This window comes from Tenebrio molitor, chromosome 4 (genome assembly GCF_963966145.1).
Source record: "Tenebrio molitor chromosome 4, icTenMoli1.1, whole genome shotgun sequence".
In the NCBI taxonomy this organism is placed as follows: Eukaryota; Metazoa; Arthropoda; class Insecta; order Coleoptera; family Tenebrionidae; genus Tenebrio; species Tenebrio molitor.
Genome location: NC_091049.1, coordinates 25,881,428 through 25,903,297, shown reverse-complemented (window position 1 = coordinate 25,903,297; position 21,870 = coordinate 25,881,428). Strand labels below are relative to the sequence as shown.

Here is a 21,870-nt window from a genome sequence, read left to right as displayed (position 1 = left end):
TGGGAGGGAGCACCTAAGCAAGCACAAAAATGTGTAATATTGGTTGCATACTTTTTTTTAAACTCAAATCAAGTAATTAAACCCTTGTTAACCGTTGCAGTACCTCTTTTATTAAATTTTACAATGTGTTGTTTATGCTATAGCATGGGTTGCCATAGGTAACACGCCGACTCGATTTATTTTTTAATTGATCGCACCGTATCATAACCTATCATCATGTTGTATGACATTAATTGTCATTTTTTTCTCACTTTTTTGACACTTTGTTGACGTGAGCATAATCAATTAATCAGACAGGGATTTTTTTTTTAATTTGTGACAATCTAACCAAATTTTGAAATGACATTGACGAGCAAAATGTATTGCTCGCGACAGTAAATATTCACCTGGAGAGAGATTATTCATTACCAGGAAGTAGTAAATTAAGAACAAAACATTTTAATAATTTACAACATTATGTACATATTTTATTTTGTGATATTACAGTTATTATAAACGTTAATAGTAATGTTACAGTGTTCCACTTTGGAAAACAATCCAGGGATGAGCTGCTCACTGTCAATTTTGTCATCTCCAAGGTGGAGATCAATGCTGTGGTGGTGGTGGTGCTTTACTGGTGCTTCTGTGGTCACATCTTTGTCAATACTGGAGATGGGACAGTCAGTATTGGTAGCCACAGTAGAAGCAACTACTAAAAATTTAAGTAGGTTGAAGCACTGTATTGAAAGTTTTGACACAACTTACCATCTGTTTGTGTGGCCACAGTATGGTAATTTTTTTTTGATGTTGAAGGACCATCACCAATTATTTCAGCATCATCAATCTTCCTCTTCAATGACTGCTCTACACAACCTTCCCCCACTTCTGAAGACCTCCAGTCATTATGGTTTTTAATAGCAAGAAGGTTACCACTTGGATTTGCTGACAAGCTGACCAAAGTCCTTTTTATAGCAAGGCGCTCACCACCTCGATTTGCTAATAAATTAGCTGAAGTCCTTCGGAAATTATGTCCAGTATACTCCATAGGGCAATCAAGTTTTAAAAATTTAGCAATTCTACTTGGAATTGCTCCAATTGTATTGAGACCAACAGGTGAATTCACACACCGACCTTTTTCATATCTCATGAAAAAATTTTTTAGAGTTCCTGTTAACTTTAACCTAATTGCCATATACTTTTTCACAATTTCGACCCAACTTGATTGGGTAATAGCAAATGATGCGCAAACATTGGCTGTTGTGTCAGGTATTTCTATTAATATAATATCATCTTTGATATTGACATTGTGCACTTTCAGACTGTACAACTCACTTCGGCGACAGGCGCCACAAACACCTATTATTAATGCTGTCTGTAATAAATATGGTTTAATAAAAATTTGTGAATTTAAAAGAACTTTTACATACTTTCATGAGAAGAAATTTGTGGTCAGAAGCAGTCGTTAAAAATTGAGCGATTTCTTCATCTCCAAAACTTTTACTCCTTTTCGGTTTATAATGTTTGTTTATAGCTTTTAAATATGCTATTAATTTTGTGTACTTAGAGATATCTACATTTTCGTAAACTATTAAACAAGATTTTAGCATGGAAAATATTGCCCAAAGTGATTTTTTTTCATTATTTACTAATTCTCTAAAATAACTCAACAGAGCACTCTCGGTATATGATTCGATTAAGTTTGTCCCGCACCACTGTTTAAAAAGATTGAACTGCGCTATGTAGCGTGCTTTTGATTTCTCAGGTAACAATTCTGAATTTATTCTTTCGACCACTAATAGCACTTCTTCTGGTGTCTCCTCTAACTCTTCTAGTTCCACCTCAAACTCTTCTAGTTTCACATCTAACTCTTCTTGTTTCACATCTAATTCACTATCGGAACTAGACATTTTTTCCGCTCAAGTAACACACTAAAATCAATTTTACAAGCACTAAGAAACCCAGCAAATAATTTGTTTGGAAATAAACAAATGACTGTCACGTCACGTCGTCAAGGAATTGATCAGATGCCCCTAACAAGAACAAGGCCAGCAAGAACAAGTAACAAGTGAGCCAGTGGCGCCACCTGGTGTTGGTTTGCGGGAAAAGCATTAGAATGGCCATGGCCTCCTTGATTAAAACAAGACTCCGTCTGGCAGGTGGCAGCACAGGCAGCCGTTCGATGCCGTTCGTGTTAGTGAAATGACTTTTTTTTTCAAGTTACCGTATAAGTACAGTAGGTACTGTCGCGAGCAAAAAATTCTCGTCGTCAATGTCATTTCAAAACTTGGTTAAAATTGTTAGATTACTTAGATTGCCACAAATTAAAAAAAAAATCCTTGTCTGATTATGCCCATGTCAATTGTCAACAAAGTGTCAAAAAATTAATTAACGAATGTTAACAACATGGTGATAGGATATGATATTTACGACCTTTTTACAATGGAGCATTTTTCATTGCATCAAAGCATGATTTTGGCGACCAGTTTTTTTTGCTCGCGACAGTAATTAATTGGGTTGTATACACGGCCTGCTGTATTGTAAGCGGCTTGTTCATTTCATTAAATATGCATTCTGAAAATTAAAATAATGTTTTCGAGAATGAGCCAATTTCCGCCGATGACGACGCCACAAAACGGGCGCTTCACGCTTCTGACAGTTAAATTTAAGGTTAACAGCTGTATAAAGAACAAAAATGCAGAAAAGTAGGTTCAGACGTGATTTTAGAATTAAGATGGAGCATAGTAAATTCATATTTTCTTTCTGATTACACCAAATTCGTTATAATATTTTTGACTTCAAATTCTAAATGTTATTTGAACAAGATTATTTCCTTCATATGTTCAGCAACCAATTGCGTCACAAATATTGACCAATCAAAACGAAAAAACAAAAAATAACCCGATAAAATTTCTCTAAAATGCACACTGTGCAATAATCGGATAAAAAATGTCGGTACCTGATTTTTTTTTTAAATAAATTATTTTGAATAAAAAGAATTGGAAATAATGCGTTTGTTTTAATTCTATTCAGGAAATAATCAGCCGTATACCCGTCGTGCAAAATTTTAATATCGGCAAATTTTTTGCTAATGAACTCAAACATCCATAAATTATTCGGTCAGAAGACCAATTATTATCAAATAAAAGCCCTCGACTTCGTCTCGTGCTCTTATTTGCTAATAATTGGTCTTCTGACCTCATTTATGGATGTTTTCGTTCATTAGCAAAAAATTTTCCGATAAAAAATTTTGCACTTGGGATATGTGAAAAGTTCTCCATGACGAAAATTTAATCACTCAAACTACGCTTTTGAACAGGCCGTTTATTTTGGAAAGTCAGGAGGGTTCTGCGTCGACACCGGGTGGTTTCCGGGTCGGCTCCGGGTGGTTTCCGGGACGGCTCCGGGTGCGTTCCGGGTCAGCGCCAGGTGGGTTTTGGATCTGTTCCAGGTGGTTTCCGGGTCGGTTCCAGGTGGGTTTCGGGTCGGCTCCGGATGGTTTCCGGGTGGTTTCCGGGTCAGCTCCGGGTGGGTTCCGGGTCTGCTTCGGCTGGTTTCCAGGTCGTCTCCTAGTGCTTTCCGGGTGAGCTCCGGGACGGCTCCGGGTGGCTTCCGGGTCGGGTACGGATGATTTCCGGGTTTTCTTCGGGTGCTTTCCGGGTTGTCTCCGGGTGCTTTCCGGGTGAGCTCCTCGACGGCTCCGGGTGGCTTCCGGGTCGGTTCCGGGTAATTTCAGGGTCCGCTCCGGGTGATTTCCGGGTCGGGTCCTGGTGGTTTCCGTGTCGGCTCCGGGTGAATTCTGGGTCGGCCCCGGGTGGTTTCCGTGTGGGTCCCGGGTCGGCTCCAGGTGGTTTCCGGGTCAGCTCCGGGTCGGTTCCGGGTCGGCCCTGGACGGTTTTCGAGTGGGTTCCATGTCGGCTCCGGGTAGTTTCCGGGTCGGCTTCGGGTGGGTTCCAGGTCCGCTCCGGGTGGTTTCCGGGTCGGCTCCGGGTGGGCTTCGGATCGGATCAGGTCAAGTCGGGTTAGATCTGGCATAGGCTACTACAGCAAAAGGAGGGGACTTGATTTTTAAAGTAAAATGTGTCATTTTCTCAAAAAAATTGTCATGCAAGATACCATTTTTGTTTCATTCCTCATTTAGGTAGTAGGGAGGTCTATCAGAGAGAGAAGAAAAAAGTGAGGGTTGTCGTTTAAAAAAATTAGTGATGACGTCATTGCGCAAAAACCAATAACGTTATTTAAACAAATTGCGCGTCACAGAATGGCATTTTTTTAAATTAAATCGACGTCTCCGAGAGATTTTTTTTAAAACAGCATATGAATTTTGTTCCAAACTTTATGTTCACACTGTACAGGGTGATTTTGAAAGTTGTGCAGATATTTTAATCACGAGCCACTGGCTTCATGTAGAACTCGGAATAAATATTTAAAAAATTCTGTCAAAAAATAAAATGACATTTATTTTTTGAGCTACAATTTTTTTTAATTGCCTTTAGTCTTCTACGTTATCAAACAACCTCGTAGGTAAAATTTCGGCACATTTTAAAAATACACCCTGTATATCATATTTTATAAAACTCGTGAGTAAAATATCTGCACAACTTTCAAAATCACCCTGTATATGTATATACTTTATTTCTCAAAGACAAAAACAATAAATGTAATTCAAAACGTCAGTTTTTTTTTATTTTCGCGCAAATTAGGCAAATTGCACAAAAGACGTTAAAAAATTTATTGCCGAAGATGTCCAAATCCCAGTATGAAAATTAAACTTTTTGTTCATTGTTATTTATTAATTTGCGTTGTTCTCTGGGAGATTTATTTTTTGACGTATGTCAGTTGACAGTCCAACGCTACCAACATCAATACAGTAAATTTTACTAGTCCATTCTAACACACCAAGGCCGAGGAATAATTTCGTGTGATTTAGGGTGCGAGTAGGCTTGGATAAATTTGCATCTTATAAGGAAAATTTTTATTATTTTGTTTTTTCCAAGATGCCGCAACCAACAATTCATGTCAGAAATTATTAAAATTATGGTTAGACAATAAATTCTTCAATGAAATTAAATATCGGTATTTTTGAGTAAATATGATTTTATTTGATATACAGACATTTTTGGAAAAATTGCAAACCATCAGGTTTATATTTATTTAACGAGAATGAAGACATCTCCTTTGTGTTTCTAGCTAGAACAAAGCTGAATACAGTGTGAATTGTAAATGTATTAATGACGAATCTCGTGCAGAAAATCGAGTGGCTTCATATTCAGCATTGTGGAGAAAACTTTTAAATTACTATTGCAAAAATGGTGGAGGCGCCGGGATAATATATGTTGTAAATATGTCATTAGATGATCTTTCCCAACATTACAAAGGTGTTGGGAATTGGTTGCTCCACAGTGAAATTAGATTTCTTATCTACGTCAACGGTGATTAAGAATTACTTTAGGTAATATTATGAACAACTGACCGAAACTGGATCATCACTATGAAAAAACTCGTAACGCTGCCAAGAACGCTGAGAATAGTGCCTCGATCAATAGTAAAAAATCTCTCCGCAGAAAACACCGGAAGATGCTCCTGGACAAAATCTGTCAACTTAGACAATTCGCTTGTATTGGTGTCCAACTCCCATTTGAGTTTCCTACTCAATTCCAGAATTTTTCTACTTTCGTTCAAAACGGCGTCACACATCAGAATCAAAAGAACTGGCGAACCCTGAAGACAAATAAATAATATATAAATTGAGTCGTATTTAACATCTACTTACAAATGTCACTGCGATAGTCAAGCCATCCAACAGCAAAATCACAAGAACTTCGTCGTTCTTGTATAAATAACTCATGATCAAGGCATGATCTAGGAAAATCAAGACTTTGAAAATCGTGTAAGAAATGAGCAAAGCAATGGGCCATCCAAAAATGTCATTGAAGACGTTCACGGTATCTTTGAGAGTGTAAAAATCGGATCGAATTTTGGGTGGACTCATCATTTTGGCATCGGAAAGAACATGAAACAGGTGCCTGTAACTCGCCAAGATTGGGGTGAGAATTTCCGAAAGCAAGAGACAGTAAAAGCACTGCAAGTAAATTTGAAAGTACAATATTTCGTACTGTTTTACAAAAGTGAAACCGTGAATTTTGACCCAGAAGCAGTTAGAACCAATTATTGTTGTGAAGACCAAAATATGAAGTGTCACAAATTTACAAATCCTTGTTGATTTTTTCTCTGCATTTGCCTCGATCAACTTGAGATTATTCGTTAAATGTTTCCATTGTAGATTTTTCCAAAATACCACACTCATCACCGTGACGACGTTAAAAATGAAGAGGTTAATATCAGTCAAGAGGCACACTGCAGATTTTACTTGCATGAAGTCTCGGTAGAAATGTTTGTTAATTATTGCGTAAATCATGAGGACGGTCAAGATGGTTACCACGAATAGGGAGTAGATTTTTTTGAAGAGAGTGGGAGACGTGACGTCGACTGTTGCAGGTGTTACACCCAACCATTTACCAACACTGAATGTTATTTTTATCATTGCCAAACTCATTGTAGTCTATTTTTTACAAAATGATTTTTGAATTGTACAGTTTCGATTCAATTTATATGGTTATGGTTTTCGTAGTTGTTGAGTAATCAACAATATCATAAAAGCTTATTTGTCCATAATAACAACACCGCAATTACACAAATGGGGCAAATACCTTTGCAGCAATTGATTCATTACATTTTGAAGCCCTGGGACGAATTCATTCGATATTTTCGTAAGAATTTTTTTTTACATTGTATATTTTTTGTATTTGACATCTAAATATTCTAATCTGGACGCTAATCAATATTGGCTTGAAAATACAGGGTGTCTATAATTAATGTGGGATCCTAGTAGGCGTTGAAAGTTTGCCGACTCTTTCACCAGAAATCGATTACTGTTAGTGTGATCTACGACATGCAACCCTCAGAACAAATTGATTTTATTTGACGTGACGTCGACTGTTACTGGTGTTACACCCAACAATTTACCGACACTGAATGTTATTTTTATCATTGCTAAACTCATAGCAATCTGTATTTTGAGATTTGCTTCACTTTGTGGATTCTATTTTATGTGGTTATTGATTTACTACTTATTTATAAAAAGCTGTTTGTCCGGATATGACACTACATTAGTTGTTCATAATAACAAGACCTCAATTAATTACTCAAAAAGAGGGAAAAATACATTTACGGTAATGAAATAATTCTATTATGAACCATGGACGAGCTCACTCGATGTTTACGTCAGACTTGAAGATATATTTGTTTAGTTTGTACATTTTGTGTGCTCCCTTGTTTATTTATTTATAACAAAAACTGCAAATTTTACAAATCACGTAAAATATTTTATCTATCACCGTGGGATAAGTTGTACCATATGGCATTCATTTTAGAAGTGTAATAGTCTCCTTATCTCAATTAGTGCGGTAGTGAAATTATTACCGCACTAGTGAGGTAAAGAAATTAACAACTCACAAATCCAAGGCAACAACAAGCAAATTACAGCACAAAACTATAGTTTCACCTTCGAAAAATTTTTAATTTCTGTTATTTGTTGTTATTTGGCAACTAAGATGCGAGTATAGACCACTACCCGTTGCTATCATCTTAAAAAATAGTATATTATTCAACGAGTTCGTGTGTAAATTGGGCACTTTATGGCATGAATGGGCCAGTTTAAAACACGAGTGAAACGAGAGCCCAATTTACACACGAACGAGTTGAATACGACGTTTTTTTGTTCGACAAACCCCTTGAAGGCTCCAATTGCTTAAATTCTTTAAAATTAGCTTGACGTTTCGTTTTGACAAGTTGTGACATTTATCAAAACCCGTTCACACAGGAGAAATTTTTCAAATTCTGACAGTGTCAAAAAAAATGTGTATTTTCTACCGGGTGATCAAAAAGGACTGTTTGAGTTGGCAATACAATTTTATTAGGAGCATTTTGTTATTCGGCTGTTTGTAATACTACAACCGGATACGTCTCTCGACAGATATTTGACTTGAAATCAACAGCGACAAAATTATAGGTTATGTATGTATGTATAAAAATCGTACAGTCGCGGACAGAAAAAAGGGGGATTTTTTTTCGCTAATGTAACTCTATTTTCTCTTTCTATGGTTACTATTAAAATATTTATTTATTTATTATAGTAGGTAAGCCCGATTTACTCAACTCAATTTTAGCTTAATTTCTGAATAAGACTTGTCCTACTTTTTTCTGTCCGCAACTGTACAAAGAAATAACTTGAACTGTCAACTGTCAGTGTCAACAACCGGAAGTTACTCCAGTTATATCATTTAAAAGTAAAGATCAGTACTGCCAACACAAATAGTCCCTTTTGAACACGCTGTACTTTGCGTCTGTATTAAAGCTATTAATTACAAGGCCCATTTTGACTGCTGTAACTGAAATTCGCGTTTTGAAACAAACTAGTGCAATTTACTTTTTCAAGGTTGGCATTTCTCATCTTGAGGTGACGAAAATGAAATGTCAAAATAAACGCCAAAACAAAACGAATTTTAATTTAAGTTGTTTCCGGAGAATATATAGTTGGTTGTAAAAAAAAACGAGAACTGTCAGAATAAAATTGACGCATTTTTAGAATATTTTCATAGTGTAAAAACTTCTTATGAGAGATAGGTTAGAATTATTGCCAAAATTCAATGACATTTTTAAAAATCATTTGATAGGTACAGTCGCGAGCAATAAATTTTGATCGTCAAGGTCATTCTTTGTCGCAATCCAAAATGCTCCATTGTAAAACAGTCGTAAATATCATAACCTATCATCATGTTGTATGACAATAATTGTCATTTTTTTCTCAATTTTTTGACACTTTGTTGACGTGGGCATAATCAGGCAGGGAAATTTTTTTATCTTTGTGACAATCTAACCAAATTTTGAAATGACATTGACGACCAAAATTTATTGCTCGCGACAGTTAATATTGTCAAGCAGACAATTAATTGAGAAATGGACAAATCTAAATTTACATTAAGAAAATTTTCTTTTCCCGTTTTTTTCGCAACCAGCTATACAACTATTGTAAACGTTAATCTTTACATTAGAGGTGTCTTGGGCAGTTAAACTAATCCATTTTTAATTTGTTAATTACAAGTGAAATTTGAATCTTCCAATATGACATTTGTCCCCAATCACGACAAAATTCCCCAAATTTGAAAATTGTTAATTTTCACTTAAAAATGGCTTAAAAGGTGCAAAGTAGATAAAATGGTGTATGGTATCTCGTTTATAAAGCATTTTGTAGCACTTACTCCTTCAAAGCGGTTCTTATAAGATTCTAAAACAACCTTTACGTTAATATAACCTCATTTTTTACTCTTGTCATGTTTTTGTCATTTTGATTTATTTACATTAAAAAATAGTGATTTGTAGCATAATAACGACTAGGCAGCAGGTAAAAGCGATAATTTAATAAGACTAAGAGCAATTAACTTAAAAGTCAAAATTCAAAAACTGACTGCGTGACCGACACAGAAAAGTTTAATTTTTGAATGTCAGTCATGATGATTGATGAGTGGTGGTTTACAGAGATTTTGTTAAAGTGACAGAAAAATGCTGCTCGAAGAGTTATACAGCGTGATCAAAAAGGACTGTTTGAGTTGGCAGTACTGATTTTTACTTTTAAATGGTATACTTAAATGAAGTAACTTCCGGTTGTTGACGACTTAACACTGACAGTTGACAGTTCAAGTTGTTTCTTTGTATACTCCGTATTCTGATAGATTGCACGTTTTTTGACAGAAGACAGACCCAGAGAGTAGTGTGGCGGGAATTAATCTGCAGGTATACAACGGTTTTCTACATAACGAGAAACAATTGAAATGGAGAGTTTAGTATTTTTCACTGCTTTATGTTTTGGAACTAGAATTTAAAAACGTGCAATCTATCACCGTACGGAGTACCTATACCATTGATTTTACCTTTTTAATTTTTGCCGGCGCAATATTTTGTTATTAATCAGAAAAAAAAATTGAAATTTGTAACCTTTTTTAATACAAAGGAAATGAAAATCACATCGAATTTTTGTCAACAAAAATAACAATTTGTCGATTAACCGACAGAAGTTGTCCATCAAAATTCAAACTCCTGAGTTGGTCCTGATCCACTCTCTGTAGTAGGCAATTCTCGTATGTCCTGCAGGATATGGATATTCACATCCGTAGCCGTTGACAAAACTGAATACACCAACGAGGACTGGATCTGTAAAGGCGTTAAGCACGACGGGACCTCCACTATCTCCCAGACAAGGACTCTTGAGAGGATCATCTCCTGTACTGGTACAAACCAGTCCTGGTCCAACCGTTACCCCCCCATAATACGCTTTACAACTATCGTTGTCGATGGTGGAGAGATTTACATAGTTTAAGTAGTCACTGTTGGGAGTGGGGTCGGCTAAAATTGTACCACGTGAAACCAGTTTAGAGATCGTCTTGTCAACCTACCGTCACTAGTTTGTCCCCATCCACTCACTGTGACGACAGTGTCGCTTTGCAACTCTTGTTCAGCTAAGGGAATGGCTCTGGTGTTTCCTGCAACAATCGAAAAGTGTTGACAATGTCGCTCAGGTGTGTTATATTTACCATCGAAGGTTAAAGGTGTTGCTAGCTTGATCAATCCGATGTCGTTGGTAAGATACATGGGGTCGTAGTCTTCATGGAGGATGAAATCGGAGGCTTGACTAGTGGTACGGTTAGTAGACGACAGTCGTACCTCTCCGGTGTAAATGATGGCCGATATAGCTCTGTTGGGACAATTTTGTTATGGAACGGTCACACTAGTGGGTTTTCTTACCCTTCGACGCAATGTCCAGCTGTCAAGACCCATTCTTCACTGATTAAAGTGCCGCCGCACAAGTACCTCGGAATGGTACTGGATCTACCCATGATCGCCACTTGCCAAGGGAGCTGACCGTTTTCGGCTCGTTCTCCGTTGACGATTCTCACTCCTGTCGAAATTGCAAGTTGCGAAATGAAAAATGAAGGATGGAGATCTTACCCATGTCTTTGAGTGGGACCGGGACAAGTCTCGGGACATCTTCCAAGGGCGAGGCCCAGACCGAACAGAAGCAGAGGGCGGCGATGAAGATAACAAAACCCATTCTGTTCCAAACTGGCTTGAATTGTGTCAGTTTCACTTCATTTATAGTCGCTTTGTATACGTCGACAGATATTTTTTTAAATATAATAGAAGAATTAGAAAAAATGATTGATGTGACAAGTAAAAGATACAGTTCGTACCTGCTATCTTAACTCCATTTCCTGGACTATTTATAGACTGTTGTCGTAGTTTGATGGAAATTTTTTAGAAACGTGTTTTGTCTATGCTATGTCTATTATTCTAAAAGATTTCAATTGGACTTGAATCAGGAGAATGTGGAGACCAACGCAAATCTATTCCTTCGTTTCGTTCCAAATCGAGCGAAATCTTCAACAACAAATTGAAGGTGTTTTTGAGTTACGTGGATGTCACGTGGAGCTTAATGTATTCGTTGAGAATTTCTTTACGAACGTCAGAGGGATTAATCAAAATCAAATCAGCTAATCTATCCATTAATTTCCTAATCCTTTGAAATCGATTAACAGGATTAAAAGCAGATGCTTACGACTATTTTTACCACAGTAGGCTGGGAAAAATAAAAATAATAATAATAGTTAAGCAATGTATGGTTTGAACAGTGTTCGGATGGGTGGCCGTGGAGGATACCACGTTCTTTCCTAGCTTGAAAGCGCTTCAAAGCTTCATTATTTTATTTGAATGTCGTGTAAAGAGTGGGAGGATAACAAAATAAATGATAATATAAAAATAATGTTTTTAGATTACTTTTTAGATTACTTTTTTACATTACTTGTTAGAAATATCCGTGGTGATAAATACGGTCTTGATGCTCTGCGCCTAGTAATATCGAGTGTTCAGTTGAAAAGTTCATCAAGTAGTTTTTGCAGATCAATGCCAAAAGTTAGGTTAGGACCACGTTAAGAAGTGACATTTTTGACTAAATTTATTTTATATGTAATGTGAGTGCCCGGTTATCAAAAAAATAGTGGTTTCTTTAACGAGTTCGTGTGTAAATTGGGCTTCTTTTGGCATGAGTGGGCCAGTTTAAAACCCGAGTAAAACGAGCGTTTTAAGGGCGCACGAGTGCCAAAAAAGTCCAATTTACACACGAACGAGTGTGTTTTTTTGTTCGACGAGCCCCTTAAAGGCTCCAAATCGCTTAAAATCTTTAAAATCAGCTTGACGTTTCGTTTTGACGAGTTGTGACATTTATCAAAATCCGTTCACACAGAAGAAAAACAAAAAAAATTATAATGTCTCTGGTTACATGTTTGGTAAAATTTAATACAAAACCTCTCAGCTTAAGTTAGATATGTGTTTTATGTCAAAAGCATTAAATACACACCAAGATAATTTTAAAATCATAGAAGATGTTGAAAATATTGACCACCTTCGTCGATACATTTTAAAACTCTACAATCAAAATTTCTCATCACAGAAAACGAAACTCAACTCAAAAAAAGACGTTACACTTGCAAAACACAACTGACATCTGTCAAAGAAAGAAGGCATCATCCCTTTCAACAGAAAGTCACAGCCAACTTGATGAACTTTTCATTTGAACACCCGATAGGTTATCTCCAACAAACCACAGAGTTCAAGTATGAGAAATACATAATAAAAGTATGCTTTTCATAAAATAGTAACGCAGTTGAGTTAAAAAAAATGAAATTTTAAAAAAAAAACAGAAAAAATATATGTACATGATAAAAATATTGGTGATCACAGTTAGTTCCAGAGTCAAACTGGGTTAGGTATTCGGTAATCCCGGGGTTTTTTGTTCATTATTTATTTATTTATTTTGTGATTCTGGACATCCGTTTGGCTCAGAAGCTATGAATCACCCGAAAGAGGTTGTCGATCACGCCGTATATAAAGCCATCAATGAATCGTATTAGTAGTGAGATGTAAGTGTAAAAAGAGAAAATTCGGCAGTGCATTCACTTAGAAATCAGTATTTCTAGAGTTTTCATTTCAATTTGCAAAATGGAAAAATATACGGTGTTTTTTTTACCAAAAGATCAAATTAGTTAAAAAATCAAATTAGTTTTGTCAACTTAACCTAACTTATTCAATACCAGACACGTTTCTTGTTAATTATTTTTTATCACTGAAAATTCAGGATGAGAGTTCAGGCTGACAGTTGGAAGAAAATATATTACACTTACTATACAGGGTCATCTCTTATACCGTGTGATAAACAAATTTGTAATAAACCGTAGTTTTTTTTTGAATAACATGCTTAATTGTGGCTTTGAAGTTACGTCACCCAAAGGATTTAGTAGCACAATTCATTTTAGTTACAACAAATTTCGTGTTTTAAACATTTGTACAGAAACAATAGCCTTTACAACTTATTTTGTGACGTTATTTTACATTTTTCCTTGGATTTCGTTGTAACTTGATTCAGGGCTACACACATACAGTCGCGGCCAAAATAAAGTAGGACAATGTTTTTTCGCTAATGTAAATTTGCTTGCCCTTTCTATGGTTACTATGAAAATATTTATTTATTTATTATAGTAACCCCGGTTTACTCAACTCAATTTTGGCTAAATTTCTTAATAAGACTTGTCCTACTTTATTTTGGTCGCCACTGTATGTACATGAAACGTCAACAAACCTTTCTTAACCTCACTTATTCGCATTCCCGTTCTTTGGCTGTCGTTTGTGCAGTAAATATTGCTGCAATTTAGGTAATAATAATAAAAGAAGTGTCGTCGTTGTAATTTTTCTTATTCACAAATTTTTAATAATGAAACCTTGTTTAAAAATGATCAGCCCCGCCATTCTTTCATTTTTTTTTTAAATTTTATTTGACAGTTATTGCTAGGGTTCTATTATCACGGGCATTTGCACGACTGACTTGTTTACAAATGTTATTGATTACACGGTAGATGTTTTTAACATTGTAATTTACCACTTATTCTGTCAAACTTATGCTATAGTTGGCGCAACGACCCACTGGAGTAATAAACTGGCGTGATCTTCACGTGATTTTCGGGGGATGGTTTCCCATTGGTTAAAGGGCGCGCGTTAAGAAGTATTGTGCAGCTCAATGCATGCAGTCAAAATTTCCATCCAATCTTAAAATAGTAATATTTAATTTAAATTTCCCACACAAAACTAAAATTTGGCGAGGCAGTGTAAGTCAGGCTTTTCATGACGTCACTACGAATTATCACGTGAACATGTAATCACTCCATGGGTTCGCCGCAGCGAGTATAGTTCTTACCAAAGAAAATTAACATGATTAGTTGGTTGCCTAAAACAAGAAACTTTCATATACTGTAATTTAAAATTAAAAAATGGTCAAATAACTAAAATTAAATCATCCCACAGTAAATCTTCTCTGTTGTTTTGCAAAATGTTTCGACCAACTCAAAAATATTTTTTATCTTCAAGGGGTCGTAAAGAACTCCTTTTTGTATCTCTATAGAAACGGTTGAAGTGGTTTTTTTTTGTAACCGGACTTGAAACACTTCAAATCCAAGGAGTTAAAATGTCCACAGGCGGCTCGTCCGAATCAAATGTAAGGTCATTTGAAGCATTTTTCAAAATTTATTTATCAATAATTACACAAAATATTTAATATGTAATATTAAATTATCCCTATTCAAAAAGCCTCTAAAGAAGCGACATCACGAAATTATAACCCAATATTTAACCGGTACCACTGTGGTGTCACACGAGTCGCCCATGTGCACGGATGACAGATATCAAAATCAAAAATAGCAAGATGGCCGATCAACGTTATATAAAAAGTAAACTTTAGATTTTCGTATACTTTACTGATATTATATGAACCTTCAAGTACTAATAATATTGCAACAAGAGAATTAGGTGCAGTGCCTTAAAATTTGAAAATTGTAAGGATAAAAATTGTCATTTTAGTGTAAATGCAGCAAATGAAAATAAATGAGCTCATCTCCGATTTTTTTTTTGATCTGCTTGAAGATAAAATAGTATACAGGGTGTTTTCGAAGTTGAGGTGTTCGTTGTAACACGAGGTATTTTACATTATTCTTAAGAATTTCAGCCTAAAGTTTCTCAGTAAAATGTTTTTAATAACGGAGATAATTACATAATTGCATATTTTTACAGTTTTCTAAAATTTTGAGTTTCCGCTGTACTAGATTAATAAACTAACGTAACCCATTGCTATACACATTTACTAAGGTAATTTTAGCTAAAACTCTTTAGATCAACGCATACCATCACATGTTAAAAGAAACGCCTCAACTTCGAAAACACGCTGTAGGTATATGATTCAGAGTAAAAGGTCTTTTTGTGCTTCCCCCAGTTGTCGATCTCGACTTCGTCTCGGTCTTCAATCTCTGAGCTTAGCACAAAAAGACTCACTTCTACTCTTAATGATATAATCTACTATTTTGTCAGACTGGTGTGAATCATGTTATTTTGATTTTATTTATAGTAGGTTATCGTCGAATGTTTGTTTGGATTCGAATGATGGATAATAATTTTTTAAACGGCATAAAAAAGATTAGAGAGTGATTGATGTGATAATTGATTTAATTCGTACACGTAATCTCAACTCAAGTCGTGGATTATTTACGGAAAATTGTTGTCATCGTGACAGATATTTTTAGAAATTCGTTTTGTGAATTGACAAAATTTGAAACGTGTGCTAGACGTTAGTTAACGCCACGCCATACGGGCACCACTGTGTCCCCCTTAATTTTTCAGGTTTAAAGGTTTGAAAGAAATAAGATTGACAAGGACAAGAACGATTGAGATAAAGAGAGGTAAAGAGAAAGAAAATATTTTTTTAATTTTATTTGAGATTTTTTATATTGTGACATTTCCAACAAATTATATTATTTTATTCTGATAGTTCTTTGACTTTGATTTTGACAACAATTTTCAATGCAAAAAGTGCCTACTTTTTACACGATGGTAGATAAAAATATTATTTCACAGGACAAAATGTATTTAAAAAAAAAGTAGGTGATCGCAGGTGGTTCCAAAGGCAAACTGGGTTAGCTGTCCCGTAATCCCATCGCTTCTCTTACTTATTTGTGATTATTATTTTTGTTACTATGTTGACATGCGTACACCTCGGAAATCATGGATCACCCGAGGAACTTCTTCCCCCAACTGGATTTATAAACCTACGCATTAAACATGAGAGTAGTGAGATGTAAATGTACGGAATGATCAAGAAAAACTGTTTGACTTGGCAATACCTACAATTAAGAAAATCTTTTTTATTTGGCTATTTGCAGCAGTATTTGAGAGATAACTGCGACAAAATTATAGGTTATGAACGGTAAATAGAAATTAGCCTTGAAATAAAGAACAATTATCTAAGAATTAACTAAAGGAAATGCTCGAAATGCCCCCGTTTTTGCTCTAAACATAAATTAACTCTTTTAGACTCTCGAACAGATTCACCACCATCTTTAATTTAATTTGAAATGTCAAATGTTACTTGTCATTGTCAATAATGCGGCTGTCAGTGTCAAGCCGGCAACAACCGGAATTTACTACAGTTGTACTATTTAAAAATGAAATTCAGTATTACCAACTCCAACAGTCCTTCTTGATCACCCCGTAAAAAGGGAAAATTTTGTTGTGTGTTCGTAATTATTTTGCGATTCTAGTAGGTATGGGGATGAAACATTTTCATTGAAATTTTCAAAAATCCACAGTGCAACAGAAAAATAGAATGATTCGTATCAACATAACCTTACTTATTTAATAACAGACCAATTGTATAGGGTGTTCATTTAAATTTATCCTCAAAGTTTATGGTGAAGAGTCTAACACTCAAACCACAATATTAAAGTCAGAGTTTTAATTAATAATGTCATTTTAATGTCATTAAAAATTCAAATGTCAGTGTTGCTAATCGCTTTGAACACTTGGACTATTTGTTCTATCCAATGAATTGAATGATTTACTCTTTCTCCATTTTTTATTTGTACAAAAGACAAGTTTCATTGACAAGTTGGAGAAAATTAATTTATTGTGTGAAGCAATCTTTATCTTGTACAGATTTCTAGTCCCGCTACCGGCTTGTTGCCAAAAGATGGCGCTCAGTACTTCGATATGACTTTGGATATGACAGATTTTGTACTTCTCTGTGCATTCAAAATTAAATATTAGGTATATTAAAACTTCCTGTTTCAGCTTTATTTCATTTACAGTTTTATTTTTGCACACGTCTTTTCGTAGATTTTTCGTTTCTTTGCACGCACTGTAAGTAGGTTTTTCTTTCGCCCAATTCCAAGAATGGTTCCATATGCTAATGAAGAAACGATAAATATTTCATTCATTGCATCGCAAATTTGTCAAAATACGATTCATAAATGGAAAATTGGGAACTTACAAATTCAAGACGACCTCGGAAACAACAGTTTTACAATTGAAAAATTCGAATTAAGGTATATCCTGTCTGTCTGGCGAAGAAAATGTCACATTCAGAATGATCATGTTTAGCTCGAAAATGTCTTCATATATTATAATAAATTGTAATTACCGTAGCTTTACAAAAATATTTTTGGAAGTTTTTTTTTTGCAAAGAGTAAAATGGTTTTTGAGCATCACCCGGTATATACACATTTGCCTTTCAGTACAGCGCGTTGTCATGATTTTTTTTTAAATAATCAAGTACAGTGCAACAGTATTTTTACAACAATTAAGTAAATACACCCCAGTACAAAATTTTCTTAACGGTTATGCAACCAGTAATTTCCCCATCTACAATTTTTTTTATCCACGCCATTGATTTCGTTTGTTTCTGTCATTATTACATAACTTTTTTTTAAATTCTTTTGTTTTATGGCAAAGATAAGATGTCCTTGACACTTAATGCGGTTCCCGATACTATTATCATACTATACGTCGTCGTCAAGACCAAATGACGGTTTCAAATAAATTTATGAATGACATCGTCACCGAAAATAAATTAGTAATACGAAATTATTCCACTCTTTCTTTGACGAAACTGATCTAACAAATTTACAAAAATAAGACCACAATTTTCTTACCATAATTGTTTACTTAAATATTTTCAAAGAAGTTAAAGAACTACAAAGTGAAACTTTTACTTTTAGTCTAAAAATATGGAAAAATACAAATTTGAAGCATTTTTTATTACCTATGTTTAACAATAATAAGTTTTTGTTCTTAAAACTTGCAACTACATTATTTTGAATTTTGTTTTTCTGTGTTGTAGAATTTTCTCTATTTCCATGTTTCTACTTCTAATATCAATATTATGTGTCAAAAGTGTCCATTTTTCGGCACCGTGAAATAAAATACTTTTTTTACTTTGCGTCTGTTTGAAAGATATTACAAAACCCATTTTGGGTGCTGTAATAGAAATTCGCGTTTTGAAACAAACAATTTACTTTTTCAAGGTTGACATTCCTGATCTTGGCACGACGCAAATGAAATGTCAAAATAAACGTCAAAACAAAACGAACAATGGTTGTAAACATTAAGCGTTATACGGGGTGAGCAACAATAGTTGTTTCAGTTCGCAATAAAAAAAATTTACATGAAATTTACAAGACTGTGAATTGTACCTATTTCGGTTTGTTTTATGGTGCAAAGTAGAAAAAATAGTGTATGATATCTCGTACATGAGGCATTTTGTAGCACTTACTCCTTCATGGCACTCCTCGCAAGCTCATCGTACCCTAAACCCCTGCGTGCTATAAAATGCTTCTTATAAGACTCGTATCAAAATATACTATTATTTTGCAGTTTACTTCACATATTCTTATATGTAATTACGAAAAAAAGTGTCAGTGTTTCGTTGTCACTTTCATCAACGTAGACATTCATTTTATGGAAATAATTGTCAAAGAACCTTAAACGGGCACACTTAAAGATGGTGATTTTTAGTAAGTAAGGTTGGTAGGGTTACCTATAGTACTTTCTTCTTTATGTGGTTGGCAGCTTTGATCTTTGTACGCCATTAGGCTTACAAGGTGATCAAAAAGAAAACAAAACAAGAATGCTACATCATCTTTTGTTTGATCGAGTTTCTTTGACATTTCAGTGAAAAATCTGCTTACCAGTGGCGTCGTGTTTGGCAATAAAACTGGTAAATTACCCATTCTTACGACTGTAAAATGTTGCTCTTGTTTATTTTACACATTTTCTCCATTATCAGATAATAATTCCAACGTCTAAAATCCGTGAGGTATGATTTACTATAAAATAACGTTTGAGACCACAAATTGTCTACGCCCATGCATTGAACGCTTATTTGCATAGAATTCCGCTACCACATGACCGATAATTTGCAACGCCTTTTCTGATTTGTTTTCTTTTTGGTCACTTTGTACATGTTTTAGTTAGGTATTGTTGCATTTTATATAAAGATTCTTTGGATTTCATTTGACATTTGACAGATATGTTCCCAAAACACATTTTACACCACTCCGTTTTGTTCTATTTGAAAATGGAAAGCTGGGATCACTTCCACCAACACTGAAAGTGTCACAAATTAGTATCAATTGAATAAACGACTAAAATTTTTGAAAAAATTTCAAAATTTTATATCAGAATGTTTTATAATTATGAATAATAGTTATTTATGCAACGAGTTTCTGTGTAAATTGGGCTTTTCTAATTGCCCGAGGGACAAGATTAAAACACGAGCGTAGCGAGGGTTTTAAGGCCTCGAGGGCAATTAGAAAAGCCCAATTTACCCAGAAACGAGTTGCATACAAAATTTTATTGTTTGAAACGACGTCCCTGAAACTTCCAAATCTTTTAAAAATGGTTTCGCATTTGCTTTTGACAGTTTTGACAAATTTTTCAAGACCTGTCAGAAATGTGACGCTGAATGTGTTGTCTAGGGCAACGGTTCGTTATCTGCTCATTCTGCTTTAGGGCAATTAAGAGTCAGTTTACAAAGGAGAAAAATGAGAATTTATGACAGTTGAAAACAATAAAATGTTTTAAGTGGCAGTACTGTACAATTTCAAGGTCAACAAGATAATGGAGTTTGTCGGAAGTAGAAAAAGAGTACATCCAACTCTGGTCTGGTCTGGTGTGGACTTTTTGCGAAATTTTGGAAATTGTTATGCAGATGTGAAATACATCGAAGAGAGGAAGTCGCTCGTTTGCATAATAAATTTTGATTTATTCAGTCCAATTGAATAATTCTGTCGGATATTTTAGGCGCTAGTCCACATCTGGCTCAGTGAAATTCACAAAGGGAGTTATTTATACGAGGAGGATGCATAAAACATATTTGGCCTTAAGGTTAATTTGGTCATCAGATTTTTCGGTAAACATGGCGTCGCTCACCTTTCGACCGTTTTCGGAAGAGAACGAGCACAGGAAACGGAAGCGAACCGGAAACGAAAAAGGAAGAGAGCGAATTAATGTTATCAGCAAAGGTCAATCGGCAGCGCGAAATTTCTCAGGTCAACGGCCGCCATATTGCAAACAACAAAAACACGCACCGATGAATAAAACAGTGTAAACAATCGATCGATCGATCGATGGGATCGAATTCGGCGGGAAAAACGAAAATAAGCGAAAGAAACGGTAAGTAGGGCCGTCGTGAGAAAACCGTAAAGTGTTTGTATGTCATCGAGTCAATGCCGACGATGTTTCCTGTTGTGTCTCCACTTGTAGTATTCAAATTTATGAAAAAGTAGCAAAACGCCAGTCAGTCGAGAGAAAAATCGCCAACGACGACGTCAAGCAACGTCTCCGACGTCACTCGATGTAAATAGCTACTTCTTTCATAACATGCAGCATGGTCCCCATGAATGGGGCGGCGGTGGCTGTTCAAAATTCGTCTGGACCACGAATTACATAAATCTCCAATTTAAAACCCGATCATAACCAAGGTGAAGGTGAGACCAAGGTGACTAAATGAAGCCATAATCGAATCCGATTAAAAAGTGAAAAATTTGGGGGGGCACGTGTCGCGTGACCTTGCCCGTTTCGCCCCCTGGCGACGATCGTTGACACTCCAATTGACAGGCAGAATATGCATGTCGCGATTATGTATTTTGATTGTTTACGACGGATCCGGTTTGGTTTGGCCGAATCTATGAATTTATGGTGATGAGCGAGCAGCGCTGTTGGACCTGTGACCATCTGACCTAATGCAAAAAAGATCAGCTGAATTATTACCGATATATTAATATTAATAATGGGCGAATTATGTCAAAACGATCGCCGGAGCTGGGGAGCGCGCGTTTGCCGAATTAAGGACGGACCGACGACGATTTGTCTGATTCGATCCGTCGGTATGTTTTATTTTTCCAACGTAACCTTGACAGGAATGGCGAGATTTTAATGTTGACAAACGGTCTGCTTAAAATTTTAGGAACCGTTGAAAATTTATCAGGCGGAAAATTTTACGTAACTGGCCTACAAAATCGAACTCGTTAACTGAAGGTGGATTCCTCCTTCCGTTGTTACGTAAATGTCGAAATGCCCAATTTGTAGTTTTCCGTACACTGTTATTTTTCTTCCTTTGTGTTAGCAGGCAAGTTGCCTGTTCCTTCTTCCATTCTTAATCTCTTATTTAGATGTCGTCTTTCTTGGTTGTTGTCTTGTTGTCTATCGCTATCATTCTTTCTATTGTAAAAACGTTTTAGATGTGGATTGTCAAACTCAAGGTCGCTTAAAACTTATTATTGAACTGGACGTTAGTGAGAAATCTGTCAAAAATTCCAAATATAGTCAATTCAAAATACTCCTGGACGGTCAAAATTAAATTTTAACTAAAGTGTTTGTTTTGACTGTACCTACTTGGGTATAAAAATG

The 21,870-nt window shown here is 35.5% G+C and overlaps 1 protein-coding gene and 2 long non-coding RNA genes across 3 annotated transcripts; 1 reads left to right on the top strand and 2 right to left on the bottom strand.

Moving 5' to 3' along the window:
• Positions 1-422: 422 nt before the first annotated feature.
• Positions 423-1,548, bottom strand: LOC138128740 (uncharacterized). The gene is made up of 3 exons (XR_011158891.1): positions 1,407-1,548; positions 745-1,351; positions 423-691 (listed from the first exon to the last, which is right to left on the bottom strand). It is a non-coding gene; the product is annotated as an uncharacterized lncRNA (long non-coding RNA).
• LOC138128741 (uncharacterized) lies at positions 953-1,968 on the top strand. The gene is made up of 2 exons (XR_011158892.1): positions 953-1,092; positions 1,142-1,968. It is a non-coding gene; the product is annotated as an uncharacterized lncRNA (long non-coding RNA).
• An 8,047-nt stretch (positions 1,969-10,015) lies between these two features.
• LOC138129164 (brachyurin-like) lies at positions 10,016-11,200 on the bottom strand. The gene is made up of 5 exons (XM_069045416.1): positions 11,041-11,200; positions 10,837-10,990; positions 10,626-10,786; positions 10,488-10,574; positions 10,016-10,437 (listed from the first exon to the last, which is right to left on the bottom strand). Exons 1-5 carry the CDS (start codon positions 11,141-11,143, stop codon positions 10,124-10,126), a joined length of 819 nt encoding a protein of 272 aa, XP_068901517.1. The 5' UTR covers positions 11,144-11,200; the 3' UTR covers positions 10,016-10,123.
• Between the last annotated feature and the right edge of the window lie 10,670 nt (positions 11,201-21,870).